This window comes from Chamaea fasciata, unplaced genomic scaffold (genome assembly GCF_029207755.1).
Source record: "Chamaea fasciata isolate MVZ Bird 193981 ecotype frontalis unplaced genomic scaffold, bChaFas1.0.hap1 SCAF_10, whole genome shotgun sequence".
NCBI lineage: Eukaryota > Metazoa > Chordata > Aves > Passeriformes > Sylviidae > Chamaea > Chamaea fasciata.
In genome coordinates this window covers 13,649,025-13,669,026 of record NW_027094095.1, presented here as the reverse complement: position 1 = coordinate 13,669,026, position 20,002 = coordinate 13,649,025, and the positions used below count along the sequence as shown (strand labels likewise).

At 36.6% G+C, this 20,002-nt stretch overlaps 1 protein-coding gene across 3 annotated transcripts in view; it reads right to left on the bottom strand.

The window, feature by feature from the left end:
• Positions 1–20,002, bottom strand: part of CDC14A (cell division cycle 14A) — a 50,181-nt gene that overhangs the window by 23,656 nt on the left and 6,523 nt on the right. For 2 of the 3 annotated variants that reach the window (XM_066192360.1, XM_066192359.1), the window contains exons 3-7: positions 16,476–16,551; positions 9,885–9,977; positions 7,569–7,648; positions 2,379–2,445; positions 208–270 (exon numbers count right to left, since the gene is read on the bottom strand). In XM_066192360.1, coding sequence (XP_066048457.1) covers positions 208–270; positions 2,379–2,445; positions 7,569–7,648; positions 9,885–9,977; positions 16,476–16,551 — 379 coding nt within the window. The remainder of the gene's footprint in view (positions 1–207; positions 271–2,378; positions 2,446–7,568; positions 7,649–9,884; positions 9,978–16,475; positions 16,552–20,002) is intronic. The other variant, XM_066192361.1, reaches the window with a different exon arrangement.

Below are 20,002 nucleotides of genomic sequence, written 5' to 3'. Positions count from 1 at the left end.
ATGATATGATGCACTGAAATTGCAAGGATAGTAATCCTGCATGCTCTTCACAAAGACCAGATAGGTTTTCATGTACATACCTTACATATGAACACTGGGTTTTATTAGAATTAAAACATGTTTCCAGTATGTTTTAAGTTGGGGGATACTGTATACTCTTATTTTAGGTAGCCCAAACATATTCAATGCATTATTAAATGTACAAACCTCATAGTGTTCATATTCATCCACATCAAATGTCTTAAAGTCAAAAAATCCATGCTGCAAGGCCTAAAAGGCAACAAGGTGTCAGTTTACACTGAAATACAATATATAATCTCATTTTATAATATTTTTTGAGCAAAACTAAATCCCTAATTGTTTGTGGTTGTGGCTTATTGAAGCTTTTACATTAAAACAACATTACATTTTGCACAGATTAATGACGCAGACAACAAAAACTCCAACAATGTCACTGGAACGTGTCAGGGTCATTACTTCCCCTCCAAAGACATGAGGATGGGACACAAGGTTGTTGCATATCACTTAAATCGTAACATTGATTCTCCACACCCCACCATGTGGAGTTTTTTTCTGTAAGGCAGATGACAAGTTAAAAAGCAATTCCCTTTTTGTCATACACTCATTTAATGATTCCTTTGCCAAATGTATTTTCATGCAGCTGGACATAACAAAACACTGAACACTGAGTGTTTATTGATTCTCTGCACTTAGTATGATACTCTGGTTTTACCACCATAATACCAAGGCGAAATGGCATATACAGAATGCAGTGCCATGTATAATCTCTATTTTATTATTTCTTTTAATACCCATTTCACAGGTAGAATGAAGTCCACTAGAGTACATTAGACACCATTAATTACAGGACTGAAAGAAGTTTTTATTCCATTACTGTACTGTTACTAATTATACCACTTTTGTACTAAAAATTTGTATATAATAACCACATTGAAAACAATTCTACGAATATGAAATTCATAGCCAATATTTTTCCAAATTGGTGGAAGACATTTCTGCAGCGTCTATTTACATTGAATCTATTGCATTCTGAGAAATACAGATATTGCACAACATTCTGGAATTAAGGTGTGATAAGAACACCTCACAGACCTGTGATTCAAAACCAATAATCCTCAGACTGCCATTATTTGCTACATATAAAGCACCTTTTTAGGACAAATGAAAAATAGCTTTGTTATAGACAACACAGGCTCAGTGACTGGACCTGTCATGAAACCTAAGGTACTGAGAGGTTTGTCTGAACAGCTGATTTTGAAAAATGTTTCATTGAAGCATGGCTGGCTAGCTGCACTCCTGAACTTGCAGGGCCCCTGAATTACATGTATATGACATACACACATACAAACACCCAATTTATCCAGGTAAACCAAGAGTACTTTCAATTAAGGCATATGTTTTCTGCCCAAAGTGTTTTAACCTCTGTGAGCTAGACAAATATTCAATAATAAATTTTATGAGAACAAAGGAGGAAAAAGTGATTCTCACCGTCTTTTTGATGCATTAGCTGCAGATAAATTACAGTGACTGCACTGACTACTTCAGATCTTCAGAATCTGTAGAATGCCTCACAAATTACAGTCTTGCTGGTAACTGACAGCTCCTTTTCCACCCCCACAGAACTAAAAATATTAAGCTTGATCTCTCTTTTTCCAATTTTTAAAAAATACTTGTTTTGCCATGTTTTTAAGAATTACAAGTGGTCTATAGAGTGTCTGCACAGAACTATTCCTATAGCTTGCTCCCTTCATAAAGACCAGTGGGAAATAAAATTTCAAGGCCCCTCGTTAAGAACTGATAGAAATTTTTTTTAAAAAGCAATACTGGAGCTTAATATTTCAGGACTACTTAAAATGACACATCAAACCGCTAGTAAGATACATTAGTTTTCATTGGTTTTAAACAATTTTGGAAAGATCAGTGTCAAACACTGAACCACGTGTTTTGGGGAAAGCTGGGGCCAAGCACATGAAAAATTGTTCTGATTAAATCAGTGTACCTAGGTATCTGTTTCACTTGACTTCATCCACCTGTCATTCCCTCTCACCAATGGTTGTAAATGATCTTTTAGCAGACCTAGCACAATGTCTTGCATTAAGAGCTGTCCCCACCCAGGGGTGGGGCATTTGCATGTTCCAATTCATGAGGTGAAGTTCAAAAAGATGTCAAAGGCCAGGCCAGACAGGTCAAAGTGCAACCTTCCTCTGCCATCAGTACTCAAACACAGTCCTCAGTAACTTAGGCTTCATCACTACTCATTCACCTGAAACCAGGTTTTACAATCTATTTTAACAGTACTTTTCTTCATGTTTTAAAAATAAATTTAAACCTGTTTTGCTAAGAAAAAATGTTATTACCTTATTTACTCCCTGTAAACAGTCCAAGATCGTAAGATTGTACGTGCAGTTCCCAAATGATGCATCCCTACAGATGTAATACAAATGAATTTAATATACACAGAATTATTTTAAGAACTAGGGGAAAGGCAAAACACAACAGAATATATTCAAGCTATTCAATCCCCTTTGAGAACTCTGAATTAAAGTTCAGACATCTTTTTAGAAGCTTGTTCAGGAAGAAGTACTCCTCTACCCACGATGTAGCTCAGACTAAATGCAGTTAGATATTGCAAACTACTTTAGGCGCATATTTTACACCAGGTAACTACACGCTCTTTACAAAATTATTTATACTATCCTGGAACAGGAAAGATTGCATCCTCTCTGGATTGTGTAAAGATAGTAGCAAATAAAGCAAAGCTTGCTTAACCATTAGTCAAGTCTTAACTGAGTTACATTAATAGGGGCAGGCAAATAAGACTACTAGCTTGGAATTAATTTACAGGCTTTCATTTTGATGCCTGATTACAGATGTGATTTAAAGTTATCCCGATATAATTAACTTTAAAATTACTTAACCTCAGTTTACCACATGAAAATTACATCTTGTCTGTAAAAGATGAAGTGAGTCTCATCACCAAACACACACCATCATAAAAAAGCATCGTGGAAAAATGAAAAAGTACTTTTTGAAATGTGCTTCAGACCACTTTGATTTTAGAAAAATCCTGCCTGAGCAGATTATTTCCTTATCACTCATTAAGGAAATCTTTCATAGCTTTTCCCTTAGCCATCTTAGACAGAGTCCTAAGAACTGCAATTTATCAGAATAATAAAATTTTAGATTCAGACAGATACATATTTAATCTAAAAGTGATTCAAAATTTCAATCTTTCACTGAAAACTTTCCTTTTTTGGTAGAATTTGCTATAAGTAGTATGAAGTTTGTGATATGCTCCTCCAATCTCAAGTACTTTAAGAGTAGAAAATTCTCCCCTACTCTTTAAGAGCAGAATAAGTTTAGCAGTTTTGAGCAGACAGTGTGTGCAGAAAATGGTTTTAAGAAAATTAAAAGCTACTATTTTGGTGCTGTCATATTGCAGGCAGGCCAATCTAAAAATGCTTTCAAATTATTAGATTATTAAAACACACTTAGCCATAATATTCTGGAATGGGAACTTTGAAGTGTGTATGAATCTTGCATATCCAAATGCAACAGAGAAGTTTTAAAAATGAGAAGCCATAAAGTATTTTCATTACATTGAATAAGCAGAACATATAAAAACTTAATGTATTTAATTTTACAGACAATACATTTTTGACAGATAATGGATTAACATTAATATTTTGAACATCACATGATAACAGATCATTTTAGCATAAAATTATTCTAGCAAACAAAAAGGTCTTGTGAGCAAAAAAAATTAAGGGCCCCAATGGGAACATGTACATAGCAGAAAGGGTTTAAAAGCTGTACCAGTTTTCTGGAGGGGCTGATAAAAAAAAAAATCCAAACAAATGCAAACCACAAAATTAAATATTTAGAGAAATACGAACAGAAGATGTGGTTGTAGAAGAAAAGTTCTACTTTATATGTTATTTTGCTGTAACAAGAATACAACTTTTATCTGTGTGTATATAATTACTTCTTTGACTGATAAGTCATCTGATAGTGCTGTACATAAAAACTACGCTGGGGAAAAACTCCACATAATCCCTAATCCATTAGTAAGAAATACTATGAAAGAGGGAGGGAGGATGGTGAGGCTGACCTAGATGTACAATTCCAGGTGTACAGTATTCTCAGCTCCTACAGCCAGCTGTTACCAGTGACCTGCACACAGATGCTGGCAGTTAACATGGATTGCCTTCAGCATCCATGTCTCAAATGTCTCAGTTCTGCTGATGTGCACTTGACCATTAAAGTAGGTTGCTGCTATGTTGCATTACAGTACTATTACAGTCTTTTATGCCCAAATGAATAACCATCTTACTTTTCAAATAGTGACAGAACTTTATTCACTTTCAAAATGTGAAAAAATGTCAGTATTTCTAGGAGATACAAGTTTAGTATGAATCTGAGCTGGCGTTACAGAGCTGCATATCCCACATCTGATTTCACAGTTGTTGCAGCTGACCTCAATACTGGATAATGCTTTCCCTTTCACCAAACCTCTAAATAATGTCAATAACAAAACAGTTCATTTCCCCAGCACTTGTCAATTATGAAACAAACCCCAGAAGCTATAAATCAAAATCCATCTCTGAAATACATGTCATTATTTAGAGACTGAACATAATAATATCAAAATTTATTTGTTTTTTCATCAATACAGAGTAGTTTGAGGTAAAAAATCTGAAACTGCTTCTCAATAGGCAACTGGTATTCATGACAATTTTAAATGGCATTAGCACTGTTTTTTAAATGGAAGTGAGAAGATACAGTATAAGATCTTCAAGAGACTAGAGCGTCACCAAGTGACAGTGAATCAGCCAAAAATAAGACAAAAGCGTCTCAAAGACAGTAGTGCCTTATCCTGCCAAGTTATCTTTAGCTTTTCTATTATAAAAACAAAACAAAACAAATTTCCATGAATTCTGTAAGAGGAGTGATCTGATTTTTTTCCACCCCTGAACTGTATTTGCTGAAGCTGTCTTTAAATGAAAATACCAGCTGAAGACCTAAGCTGATTAGGGCTTTTTGAGGTCACTCAGCTACATGAAAGTAGATCAGTTTCCCAGTGACCACTTCATGTAAACCTACCTCAGTACTCCACAAAGAATCTGACAATGCTGCAGCTTCTCCCTATTCAAAGTTGTCTAGTTTTTTCAAATAGAGGACACTTCAGGTATCAACCAACTTGTTAAATAGTCCAGTTTTAACACTTAACTGATCACTGCTCACTGACAAACTCAAACTATTTAAACAGAGACGACCTATACCACAGAAGTTATGTAAAATCTAAGTTCCAGGCTGCAAGAATAAATTCAGTACAATAAATACTGAATGGCAACGTTTAATATCCCTGTATTATTTCCTTCATAGATCTTAGAACGTGAGGAAAGAGGTATGGCATTTGGCTTATGCTTTCAATTGTACACAAGAGTTATTTTTGTCCTTTTCAAAACACTAAAGGTGTGGAAAGAGTGCAAACTTCCTCATAGCACCAACTTCTTTCTTCATAGGACAGCCTGAGGCCAAGCAGAGCCAGTACCTAAGAAGCAGAGCTACTGCTTCCAGCACAGGTTCCATTGCTTGAGCCTCTGCACTATGCTATGTTTTGCAACAGAGAGGGTCCAAATGCCTTGGAATGTGGTGGGGGGAGGGGGAAATATCTCAAAAGCCTTGAAAATCAGGGAGGACGATTAAATTATTTCTTTCCCATTTCCAGCTAATTCGTTACTGTGGTCCCAATCAGCCTCACAAGAAATCACAGAGAATTTCTTTGTTAGACCTTACCAGTCAAGCAGAAACAGACTTTTCTTATCATTGCTATCAATATCAGTGTTATAAGGAATTAGTTGCAAGGCAGGAATCTGTAGCCTTTGATTGGAGCAAACAGGGTCCTGTGAGACTGTTCTGCAAACACTCTATGCCTCCCAAGTTTTCTGTCTTACAATTTTGGGATCTGACAAATAAGTTTCTTCACTTTGTCAAAACCTCTTTTCTACACACCTCAATTTTCACCTTGGCAGGGGTGAGAAAAACCTAAAGAAATATCAATTTACTACAAATCCAAAGAGTAAATTTATTTAACTGGTCAACAAGGCACAGCTATTCAGCTACGGGCCCTGGTGAGATGTATCCCAGGGTTCTGAGGGAACTGGCTGGTGGTGTTGTAAAGCTACTCTCCATCACATGTAAAAAGTCACGCCAGACAGGCCCAGTCCCCAATGACCAGAAAAAGGGAAACATCAATCCTATTTTAAAAAAAGAGTAGAAAGGGAGAGCCAAAGAACTGCAGGCTGGTGAGCACCACCTCTGTGCATGGCAAGAAGACCATGGAGCAGATCCTCATGGAAGCAATGCTAAGACACGTGCAAGACATTGTTTAATGCAGACTGTGACCCCCATATCTTATACAGAATTTGGAGATGTTAAAAAACGCTGGCATGTTTAAAATAACTGATTTTTTTAATGCATTGTACCAAGTATCTTTTATAATCAGCCGAAAAGAATATGGATACCAGTAGCTCAGTAAACTTCTTGGGCTCTGGAGGGCTGTCAATGACCAGGTCAGTGTATAAATTCTCTGCCAATAAAAGTTATCACTGATTTAATACCTTTTTTTAAAATGTAGCTGATGGTTTAAAATTTTCTAGTTAAACTGGTCTTGACATTAAAAAAAAAAAAAAAAAACTACCACCCCAACAGTTTACACTGCATCTTTGGGGTTTCTGTGCAAAGTGTGAGAAGAGACAATGTGATCTTCCTTTGCTGAGGGGCTGAAGAATCAGAGGAATTTGATATAGACAAGGTAGGTCTGCATTTACAAATTCATTGGGTGACAGTGAACACTACTTGCAAAATGCTGATTGCCCTAAAAGAGGAAACCGACCTTCCCGCAGTTGCCTTTTATTGCCAGTGTTTGAATAGGAATACCATGAGGTATTCTCATTAATAAAGCATAAGGGCATTTCATAGTGCCACCATGAAAAATATTTGGAAGTCTCTCTATTAGATAGGCATGATAGCTAAAATTCCTTAGATTCAAGCCTCAATGAGACCTTAGTACAGAGAATAAAAACAGGCAGTTTCTATCAATCTATGATTCACTGAAAACATTCCATAACCTGAATTTCAGTACCTGTTCTGTAAAATAAGGAAAATGTAACAGCATGAAACTCCCTTCAATCCTTTAAGTCTCACTAGCTAGGGTAATTTCAAATATTTTAATGACTTCCAAACAGTAAACCACAATGCATTATTAAGAAAAGGTTTAAGTGTTAAATCTCAAACATGCTAAGGACTGTTTTCAATACCTCACTGAGTCTTATTTAAGACATACCAGTCTAAATGATTTATTATTCCTACAAACAGCAAGTAATTACATGAGAGGTAAAAAATATTTTTTCTCGAGATCAGTCATTTTGATACACTACCTGTATCAGACATGAAACTCCTTTTTGGGAGACAATCTAAACCCCAAGTTTTTAGCAAATTTCAAAACAGAGAAGGTATCCTCATCATTGCTTGTGTTCACATACCTAAATGGAAGATATGGTGGATTAGATCCAGATAAAAGCATCCTGTAAGTTTCTTCTGGTGTTTTCTTCAAGTATATAACCTAGAAAGGATGGGGGAAGAGGGAAAAAATGAGCCTGAAAAGTCTTTAACCAGATAGTAACTTTCTCCTGTACACTACACTAATCCATGTTATACTCTCGAGACACAGACCAGAAAAAGGGATGCCTAAACAAAGAAAAGATTCAGGTATCAACATAAACATTCTGTTTGGTGTCAGTCCCTTACTTTAAAAAAAGAAAACTGGAAAAACGTCACATTCTTCTGTAACTGAGAGACTTCAATGACGAATGAATTACTGTAAAATTGCTTACATCCAAAGCCTAAATTCTTGCTTACAGACAAAAGATCCTTAGAGAGTAGTTCAGAGAACTTCAGGAAAAATATGAGTTTCCATCTTATCAAGGAATTGTGAATCTGAAGTAGGGGCAAATTTGTACCACATTTTCCCAGTACTGCAGGTTTTATTTGACAGGAGTTCTGGCCCTTCAAAGCTGAGTCTGCTCAAAGCCGTGCACACATGACCCTTTGAACTGAACACTGGTCATTGTCTGTCCACACAGCTCATAAAGGCTCGTAATAAAGACACCAGGAGGAAACAGAAAAAATATATTAAGAACACAAAAGGAAAGAGGAGAGAGAAAGAAACACTGAACAAGCTCCTGAAAAAATGAGCAGTATCTCAGATGTCAAGAGCAATGCAATAACTGAAGGAGGAAGGCTAATGAAATGAAGAGGAAAACATTACAGTATGTCTTCAGCACCTAAAAAGTAGTGAATTCATTAAGGAAAATCAAAGAGACATTTTCTGACTCATCTGTATCAATGAAAAGTCAGCAACCAAAACTTAGCTTCATTTTTAATCTAATACGATGAATCTTCAGAGTGCTTTCATTCTGCAACATATACAATAAAAAACTCTAATAACATTAAAAGCTGATTTGTGAATAGTTTGGATAAACTGAACTGGTATCTAAAAAACAATGTAAAAGCTTAAAAATTTGCTTTATAGATAGTAACTATTGTCTTCCAGGAGTTTTTTTTTCACAAGGGACAAGGTTTTCTTCCTCTTCCCTACTGTCACTGCTGTAACTCTAACTATGTGGAACTCCTACTTGTAAACCCCAGATTCAATAAATACTGAACATTTAATTTTTTTTTCCTCTGATGTTTTCATTTTTATGCTCTCAACCTTCTGAGTGATGATGTGGTTAAAAGTCCCCACAGTTAGGCCATTGCACAGGCACATGACATGTAGCAATACTGGCCCCAAGTACCCACTGTCTCAAGAAAACTCATATTTCCCAAAAAGCTTACAGAACAAAAAGGGAATCCGTATTTTCCAAGTCCACCTTAACATTTATCCACAGTATTTCAAATGCAATTTGGATTTATGTTTTTCCCACCTGCACCTGCCATTTACAAATAAGAAGTATATAGAACAGATCCCCTCTAGAGCTACTTAGATTATCAGCAAATAAATTCTTCATGTTTCAGGTAGGGCTGAGATGTATAATTTTAATTTTTAAATTAGGAAAAAACACTCCTGCAAGCAAATAACTAGGCATGCTATAGTAGTTTGCTATTACCTGGTCATTTGCTGCATAAAAACTACAAACTTAAGAACTTAACAGCTTTTTCTCACTGGCATTACAGAAATCTAATAAAAGATCTTATTACCAAAATAAAAACTCAGAGGAATCATGAGAAAGAAATATGTCTGGTCCATCTGCTACCTATAAGGAAAAGGAACAGGAACCAGGACAAATAAACCAAACTTCCTTAATTAACTTTCAAACACGGGTAGAGCTGTGCCATACTGTCTATTATTCTGGGTAGGCTATGAAAATTAAATGAGAAAAGAAATCAATTCAATAATCACTGTGCCTCTGGTCTAGTAACTTTAAGAAGGCTGTGGGAAAAATCTGTTCCCTTTCCCAGTCTGAACTTCGGCAATGACATGAGATGCAATTCATCTTAACACGGTCAACTAGAGGTAAGTGATTTGGATTTTCAACATTCAAGAAAATGGTATCCCATGAAAAAACATGCAGGGGATCTGCCAAAGCCATTCCCTAGGTAGTAAAATAAATGGAGATAAAGGATGATGACCAGGTTTCCCTAAAACTCATACAACAGAGTTTTCAAAGACAGCGTAGAGACAAATGAAATTACCATCTGCCCACCTCCCTAAAGGAGCACCCCTTGAGAAGCCATTTTACACACAGCAGAAGTCTCTTAAGGAAGGTTAAAATATCCATGTGATCAAAAATACTTACAGCATATGCACCTATTAAAAACGCTGCATTCGCTCGCTTCCGCTGGTCAAAACTGGTGTAGTACACTATCTTCTTTCTTGATAGACTGAAATACTGTTTAGAAGAAAAGAAACAAACAAAACAGCATATTTACTAAGAAAAGAATATGCTTTAAGAATACCAACCTTACAGTCATTTTATAAGTTAAACACTTCCATCTATACTATTTTAAAATGGAGTGATGGACATCATTAGAAACCTTCAACAGTAAAAATTTACTTAAAAAGGTAAAAAGAAAAAAGAAAAAATTGTATAAGAGAAAAGTCTGAAGGGAAGGCTAGGCAAAGACAAAACTAGTAACACTTGCAATTCTTGTCTCTTTATCAAGAAAAAAAGCCTGTGTCAGAATCCTGTGGACAAACCTCCCATTGAAAACAAAATCAACAATCACCAGAAAAGAACAATAATGACAAGCTGCAGCAAAACGATTTAAAGCCAGAGAGAGACAATATTGTCACTTAAAACAGCAAGTTAAACAATTTACTGCATTAATAATTTTTAAAACTTCACGAATTGCCACACTTCCATCACATTCTGCAACACTACAGCACGTTTTTCCAGACTGATTTTTACAGTACTCTTAGAGTTCTGACGAAGTCATCAACAGATATACTAGATTCTGTTTCTAAATATTTGAAGTGTTTTCCTATTTTTAAAAGCTGCATGTCATATAAAATGCCCTGGCATTAACCAGTAGCATTGTTATCCAACTTCAGGTTTTTAACTCCTGACACTGTAGACACTTGGGAAGGGGAGATAAGGTAACTGCTGCAGAACAGTGTTTCATTTGTAGTGCCAACTGTATTTCACTTCCAGAAATCTGTCAATGTCAACACTCATCTCAAAACTTATTGCAAATTTTAGAACAGTTTTAACCACAGAATCAAATTTTTCAAAAAATCAAATAGCCGATCAACTGAGGAGAAACTGATGTAGGTACCACAGAGAGTTTCCTACTCCCACCCCCCAGAGAAACAGCACCTTCAGCCACAGCTCTAACTGTACCTTCCAGCCTGGTCTTACAAGCCACAACTCCAGAGGTGGAAGGAGCAAGAGTTAATGCAACTGGGTGTAAAAGGGATTGTAATTTCTGAAATTGCTGGTTGCTGTTGATTGGAAGAGGTTGTATCTTGAGGCCAACAGCAACATCTCTCTCAGTGTATATGCAAACATACAAAGCACAAGTCGTTACTTAATTAGTGAAGCATTCAATTATTATTAAAACTTGACAAAATGAATCCCAGTACTTTAAGATTCCTCCCTTCTTCCCCCTCCTCAATTTTTTAATTTTAGTGTTCTCTAACTGCAATTCCACCCATGATGTGTAGGTGGGATAAGATTACAGTAGTTATGCAACAGTGACAGAACTTCAATTATAACTTATTGACTACTACTTATTTTAAAGCAAAGTTCTTTGCAGCAGTTTACAGTTCACCTAAAACACTATTTTAAACTGTAAAGCTAGCTAGTGAGAAGTTCTATGTAGTAAGACCATATTTCTTGTTTTATTTTATAGAATGGATTTTTTAATCAAGCCACTCCAATTTTGAGACACTTTTGTACCCAAAGTAGCCATAACCTGAAGTTTCCAGAATATTTAGATGAAAACAATGGATCAGTTTTATTGCATCATTTTCAAAATGTAAGGGTTTAATCTTTGTTATATGAAATATTTAAATGTGTTTTGAATCCTGACTAAAGCTTTACACAAAAGTGAAAACTGACATTAATGCCTTATAGCATAGCAAGCAGTGGAACACAGCAGCACAATTTAAGTTTTCAGAAGCCTACAAAACAAATAACTTTTTATTTACACATTAGTTACAGAAAATAAAGTTTTATAGTAGGTGTTTGCTGAACTGTCACTGCAATGCATCTGATGTCAGTGCATTGCATTAACGTGCAATTTCTCAACTCCGTGCACTTTCATTATCAAAACTAAGCTATATAATCCATTTTTTAAAAAACAGATTAAAAAAAAAAGTTTTCTGACCATATTTAATAAGCTACACCTACTCCTCTGGCCAGGTTCAATGATGAGCTTTCACAACAGTTCTGGGAGGTTACTGTTTTTACAGCTCCAGAGCTCCACCTGAATGGATCAGGGCTTTAGTTCCCTTAGCACTGCACAACTCTGAAGAACAATACTTTTTCAATACAGGTCATCTAGGGAATAACTATAGTTGCAGATAACATAGTTGCCAATAATATTTTTTTTCCACAACAAAACTAAGGTGCAGACACTATGAAGCACTAAAAAAATTCTTTACCAGTGAGAAAATGATATCAATTTCACACATCAAAAGATAAATTTTAACAGTATAACATAACAGTGTCTGTCAAGAGGAACATACTGAAAGACAACCTTGTGAATTAAAAGCAGAGGATACACAGAAAGTGTAGCAGTTTTTGCTTCAGGTAGTAAAACTAACTCATAAGGTGTATGAGAGAGTTACAGAATGTTTACTTTCACGGTAAGATTATACTTTTTGTTTTAAAAAAAGTTCCCTGTAGATCTCAAGAGAGATTTACTTGCAGAGAATTGATGACAGGATTAGAGTTGTGGTCAATTACCAGATTGATGATAGCTGTGTAAAATCAACGTATTATTTGACAGTATTTTCTATAATGGATATGGCTTAACACACTTGCCCAGCTCAAGCAAGAAATTATTTCAATGTGTTTAATGAGCCTAGATCCATGCAAATTCTGTTTTTATATATATACAGGGGTACACAGAGATAATATGTACTTGTAAATGGAAGTGAAAACAAGAGTGGTAAACAATACAAAGCAACTAATTTAAACATGTGCATGCAACCCTGCCTCAAAATCTAGGCTGCCCTAAATGAGATGTTTTGCAATTATTATAGTTCCATGTGTACGCACAGCAGTTTATTTACATTAAAACAAAAAAAAAAAAATAAGCTGAATCCCTCTATGATTTATAAGTTTATAAGCCTGCCAGTACCTTTCCTCTCCTGCCTTTGATCTTCAATACTTGTATCATTTATATCAGCAACACTCCCTGATTACTTCTGCTCCTTAATTTATTGAGAATGTGTAAGTCTATGCAAAGATAAAACACAACAGTTTTTAAAAAGCAGTTTTCATTAAATCAGGCCTGCTTAAAAACAAGAAAAAAAATATTTCTTTCGTAAATGAAGCCCAGCTGCTTAGTCAAGTATTTTTTCCCCTGAACAGAATTCAAATACCAAGTAGGAAGACAGCACAGACAAGCATTTTTTCTCTGCTGTTGACTTGGACAGTGAAAATCAGCTTCACACCAATCAGCAATTGAAAAATCACAAACACAACAAAGTCCGAAGGGTTTTCCTGTAAGGCACAGCCAAGACTTTGCCTCAAATTTTCTCAGTAAATGGATATCTGAATCAATTCTCCATCTGTTCAGAACAGAGGTATTTACAGAGGTTTCACAAAAATCAGTCAGCATAAAGTTACAACAGTTTACTTTAAAATGTTGATCTGCCATTAGCACATTTCAAACCAGTATCCCTCCTCACCAGTCCCCTACAAAAGGAGAAGGGAAAGCAGAATATACTGCCTCATGTTGAACTTCTCTCCCAAAACAGAAACAGACATAGGTTAAAGATTTGAAAGGGAAGCTTGTTGGGGCTTTCTGGTTTTAATGAGATCTTATACTTTTCCACTCTCCTGCTCCTATCCATAGAAGTTCTAAAATTAAAGGAGCCCAAGTCTTTAATGTGAGACACCATATCCATACCCAAACCGTTGAATAATTTCTTTTTGTTCCATACTTCAAGGACTCTTTTTGTAAGAAAAGTACATTAAGTGCTTACCCAACCAAGTACACCAAATCATCTGGGCTTAAGCACTATTGTTTCAGGGTCCCAAAAGTGTTGCAGTATGGCGATAGCAACCATCCCATGATAACCTGCAGTCTCTTTTGCTTCCTGTGATCAAACAACTCCTGCAGCTGGTCACAAGGCACCCTTAAGGCAAGGGTGTGCAAGGAGCAGTTTCCCAACAGGGCTCTCTCTCTCTGTCCTCAGTCCAATCTGCACTTCCCATCTCTGAAACACTCATCTCAGCCTGCTTACACACCACCTGGTGCCACATGAGAATTACCATACTTTTGCAGCTGCAGGGCAGGTAAATCAAAGGTCATGGACCTGCAAACACCCTAGTTCAGGCCCCAGAACTCCTCTTGGGGACATGTGTGAGGGAGAGACACAAGAAGATGAGGTGTAGAAATGGTGTCTAACTCTCGCGTGGGGAAGCTGAGCAGCAGCCACTGTAGCTAGGCCAACAGCAACTCCTCTGAGGCATGTAAATACACATGGCAGAGGCAGGCTTCAGCCCTGGGTCTTACGAGCCTCCTTACCCACTGCAGATGGCATCTAAATTAGGACTGTGTGGCACAGATTTTAACTGCTGGAAGAGCAAAGATTACATTAGCAGTAGGGTAGTGCCAATCAGCCAGACTGGAGTCCATTCGTATGGAAGTTTCTATACCACTTTGGCAGCACTCCAGGCTTTAGCTGTTTGAGTCCAGGTATTACTTTCAAGTGGTTGCACTATCAGGTTACTCTTCTCTCTTAGGCACTAGGGGTTTAATTTAACGTATTTGCAATTAGCCTCTGGCCAGCTAGCAGCAACAAACTGCACTTCCTCCCAGTGGAGACCTCTCTGTTCTGGTCCTGGCCAGCTGTACAAGTACATCCACCAGTGCAAGGACATCGACTCTTCTCAAAAAATAAAGAAGTTACATTAAAATTGACATTAGTTTGCTAAACCAACCCTGCAAATACCAGGATTAATATTTCAGTTCCAATTAATAGTTCAGTCCTTGGTTTTTTCCCATCATAACATCCAATCTATCACCATGCTTACAAGACACTTCAGAAAATTAGCTTGCCTCATTCAATAAGCGAGGTGATGGTCTTAGTACAAGAATAGAGACTGCAGACACGTCCCTGTTTAAAACCATTAACATTAACCTGAACCATTAAAAAACCCCCTGAGATATTTAATAGTTGCATACTTATTTTCTGGGTGAAACTCGTGGTACCTAGGGCCAAGACTGAAGGCTTACAGTAATATATGAGACTGTATTAAGGTCCCAAACTGATCACAGTCACAATCTGAATCTGGAAATGACAGACCTGATCTCTCTAATTCCCATGGGCACAGTGAAGTTAGAAGAGTAGGTTTATTACTGGTTCTTCTCCGGAGTAACTGCTTCACAGAGCAAGCATTCTACGGTTTTTAATAATGCACATATAAGGCCAAAACCAGCAGAATTAAGGTGAAAAAAATTAGATTCTTACTGAGTAAGAATAATTGGTCGTGTGTTTGAATGGACAGTGGCACTGCAAAATAGGGTGATAATGTATTTATAAGGTGCCTGGTGTTATCAAATGGCAAATCCAACGTTTTTTCAATATGAACACAGGCATTCAAAATTACAAATAGTATAGTTTAACTTTTTATCTTTATAAGTATCTTTTTAAAGTAAGAAGCAATCTAAATTTTCACTAGAACCACTTTTTTTCCAAGAAATTTGCAGCAACTCTACTAGCCCCTCAATTTGCAGAACCTCCACTTAAGAATTCACAGAATTCAGCATACCCCTGAAAGCAGCAGGTAGCATGAATCAACTTAACTAAAGGTTTCACTTGTGCCCCTAGAAATAATGTCATTTTCAATAAAGGGACCCTCTTAACAGTGGCCACAGCAATCACATCTGTTGTCCCATCTTCCCCTTCTGTCAGTAAGGGGTCTAATATTTCATATGAAAAAGATTTTTTATAAGATTTTACATTATAAAGATAAATATATAGTGAAGGGTCTCCTCACTATCTGCCCACAAGCTATATTAATCAGCATTTTGGAATTAAAACATCCTTTCCATTTCTTGCAGTTAACAGATTTTCTATAGATGCTGCAAATCACTTCTTCACAGGTATTTGGAGAAAGTGAAGGCTGCAGCTGTACATAAGTTCCAAGGGTCTGCCTGGGATAGCGCTGGGATTTAGGCACAGCAGTCATTGCGATGCTGTGATTTAGATTTGTCACCAAAACTGTGTTGATAACACACTCATGTTTTATCCACTGCTAAGTAGTGCTGTCATAGTCCCAAGGTCTTCTGTTTCTCTCTCTGCCCCCTTCCCCTATTCCACTGAAACTTAAACAGTGGGATTTTAGGATCCATGCTTTGTTCCTTGAGTACCTGTTTTCTCGGTTATTCAGACCAGCATACACACTTCATTAGCTGCAAACCCGTGACACAACCAGCAGCTTTTGTTACTACTGTCTTGAAACTGTTAAGCTTATGCAAAAAGGTGAACGCAGCCCTCAGTCACCTGCCTCATCACCTAAACCGAAATGAGGGCATTGTATTTTCTTTCGCTCTTCAGAGGAAAAAAAACCCCAGAACAAAGAATATCCTTAAAGCTTAGCAATAACCATTTGGCTAGTGAGCACCTAACAAATACTTTCAAACTGGCTAGTTTTATTTCAATTTGAAAATACAAAAATATAGGAACGTTGTTTTTAAATGAAGCTTACCTTTAATTTCTTATTTAGTTTACAGCAGTATCTGTATAACATTGCCAGATTTAAAGGTCCAAAATCTCCATAGAAACTGGAAAAAAACCAAACCAGTATTATTTATACAAAAGAGCTATGCAAATTGCAACGTGCATGTTGTTGATAATTAAAGCTGGAAATCAAGGATACTGAGCAGCCAACAGACATGGAACAACAGATAAGCCCTTTATTGATTAATTTAAAAGGACAATAATAACAATTAATTTAAACTTATTTGTAGCTTCAGGTTATGATAGTCTAGTAACTATTTTACTTTTCCCATTATACACGCACACTAACTACAGAATTATTTCCATCATCCCATGATAGCCAGTCTGGTTTTGGCCAAAACCACAGAGTGAAGAACTTGAAGACATGACATACATTTAAACCATGCTGATGTCATCCTAAAGATTCTACAACTGCTTAAGATGAAAATATATCATTACCTACTATAAGCTAAATAGAATTCCTTATGGGTGAAAAAATTTATTTAATAACATCTAGTCTTGATCTCTGAAGTTAAAGCTCATTTCTTCATAACCCTTCCTTCACTATCTCAGAGATTAGATATTACATACACACTTTACATCTAGTTATGCTCCTTTTGTCCCCCAAATCCTCCTGCCTCAAGGCTGTTCTTCCAATCTATTATTTATTTCATGCTCTAAATATATCTCATTGTTCTTGTTCCTCTCTTCTACATTTCTAAACTGTGTTACCTTTGAACAACAATCTCTGGCCTTAAGGTAAGAGCCAGTAGCAGTAATCCGTACAGGAAAATGGCACAGCAGGAGTTCCTTGTAGTGATTCACAGTGCTCTTCCCAGCAAACCCTCTACACAGGCACCTTTACAAACAACAGCAGCCTTTATGCAAGCGACTTACAGCAACCTCTTCTAGAGCTCCCTCTCCTTCAATTGTGCAAAACTAGTCAAAATTTAAGCTGAAAATCTCCTCCAGTAATCTTCCTGTTGTATATAAAAATCCTTATCTTGATGGCCTATGCAAATATATTGAAGCACACGTTACGAATTACAGTGAGAATGGACTACTACTTAAACTGCTTTAATCTGATCTGCCTTAAGCCTTTTTGATAAAAAAGACAGGAAGCTTCTTGCCTACTGACAAATAAAGCAAGTCATGGGCATTCGAATGCTTTCTATTTGGGGAATCACAAAGGAAAAAGCTGTTCTGGACTTACAATCTTTGAAGGAGTAAAAAGGTACTGAAATTACACAATAGAATAGATGACAGTACCTATCAAGCCTTCTACCCCTCGTCCCCCCCCCCCCCCCCCCCCCCCGCAAAAGGGTTTATTCTTCAGGAAAACTAATTAGATTCCAGCCGAACATAAAAGGAAAACTTCCACTTTGAGGCCAATTAAACACTAGGAAGCAATTGCACAGAGAGGTTGTAAAGTCACAGCCAAATTGTACAAGGATCTGAACAACCTGCTCTTGACAACCATGCTTTGAGCCCATGGTTGCATTACACATCTGCAGAGGTGCCTTCTGCTTCACCCATTCTACACAGACACAAACAAATTAGGAGATCTTCATCTTTTTAGCGCTTATAACATCATTGATACCCTCCCAAACAAGAAAGCCAAGACCAGTGCAAAAAGAGACAATCACATTGGTTTGATCACTGTAAGACAAGTAGCCTTCCTGCCACACTAATTCTATTTCAGTATCACCTACTTCACAATATCAAGTAAGAACTGTTGGTTAAGATTCAATTCAGCACAAAACATTTATGATGTAATTACAGAAGCTAATTCGCTGGGAAAAAGACCAAGCTGTCCAGCTACCAGAACTTAATTTGCAGGTTAGACTGAAATTAACTAAATCAAAGAAAACTGCAGCCCCAGGAAAGCAGCATTTAACTTCAGAATTCATCATCTTCTCTTAGATAAGTCTGCCAGATACGGTCAACAGTTATTTTTAAACAAAACCCTCCATACAGTTTTTCATAAAGATTAAATAAAAAATGTTCTAAGCACCACTATGAGTTAAGACAAGAAGTTAAAACTGGAGCTCTAACAACACTGGAGTGAATGTAGCTACTAGGAAAGTCATATAGAAGGCTTCCTAACATCTCCTCTCATATTGCTGCACTAACACATGAATCAAACACCCCCACCCTATCTTACTCCATCAATGTTAGAGCATTCTTTCACTTAAATATAAGATGGAAGAGTAAAACATGATATTAAAATTAAATTATTTTGGAAAAATACTTTTTAAAGTATTGTGGAAAAATATTGAACGGGATAGTTACAGAATACTTTTTTAAAAAACACTGTAAGCAAAGTATCAAAGATGTAACTGAATACACAGTTCATTAAAGGACTGGAGAAGTACAGCCATGCTTTATGATAAGATTTATCACAATTCATTTGCTAGAAGTACATCAGTATGAAATCATATATCCACTTCTACTTTTCCACTTGATTAAATTGTAGTGTAGGAAAAGTACATAAAACAGTAGTGTAGGAAAAGTACATAAAAATCAATTTACAAATTTATCCACAGGACAAATTACTATTTTGGTGGGTATAAGGATAAAATACATTTGAGTCTATCCAGAAAGTAATTGTCTTTCTACAAAATCAATCCATTCAGCTCCTCTCAGCCCCCAAGTTAAAGATGTCACAATCTTTGACTATTTCTCCATCACTGGTTACCATTAAGAATCCTGTGCTTCTCTTAACACGGTGGAATAGGGGATAGAAGCATCTGTGTTTGAGATTCTGGTACTACCCCTGTTTGTCTGTGCTGCAGAAACAAGATATTTGTCAGAATCCAAACACAATCGAAGGAGAGGCATTTCAGTCCCTGCTGCATCAGCATTACTACCCACACACAAAACCACTGCCAATTCCCAAGTTACTTCCCTGCTACCATAGAGGCAGCACAAACCAGCTATTGCCTTTGCTGATAAAACATTGCGGTTGAAATGTGAGGCAGAAAGTTAGAACAATGCATGTAACATAACCTTTGTCCATTTTATACCTCTAAATTGGAGTAAGTTAATTATCCTTTCTTTGAGGGGCTCAAGTAAAACAAGTGCTTTACAAATCTCCAAATCAAGAGAGTTCTTTGAAAGAAAATACAAGGCTCTGCACTGAAGTCAATGAACCCTGATCTACAAAATCTTTCTCTAATTTACATCCCTAGACCTAAATACAGTTTTTGACGTGTTTAAGCAGAAGGATTTAATTCTATGCACCCTCATTACTTTTTCTACAAAAGGTCATTTTTATACTTGAATTAGTGACACTTGATCCTGATTCACCCAAAGGATTTTCATCTCAAGACCAGAATTTTAAGTAAATGTAAGTGGAACATGGGAAATGGGCGGGGTATAGGGAATGGGGATGAAATGACACACCAAGTCACCAGCTGAATGAAGAATTTTATTTGGCAAAAACTGAAGATCAACCTAAGAAAAGCCAAATAGTCACGGATAATTCATCCAGTACTTTTGTACTTCCATCTCCTC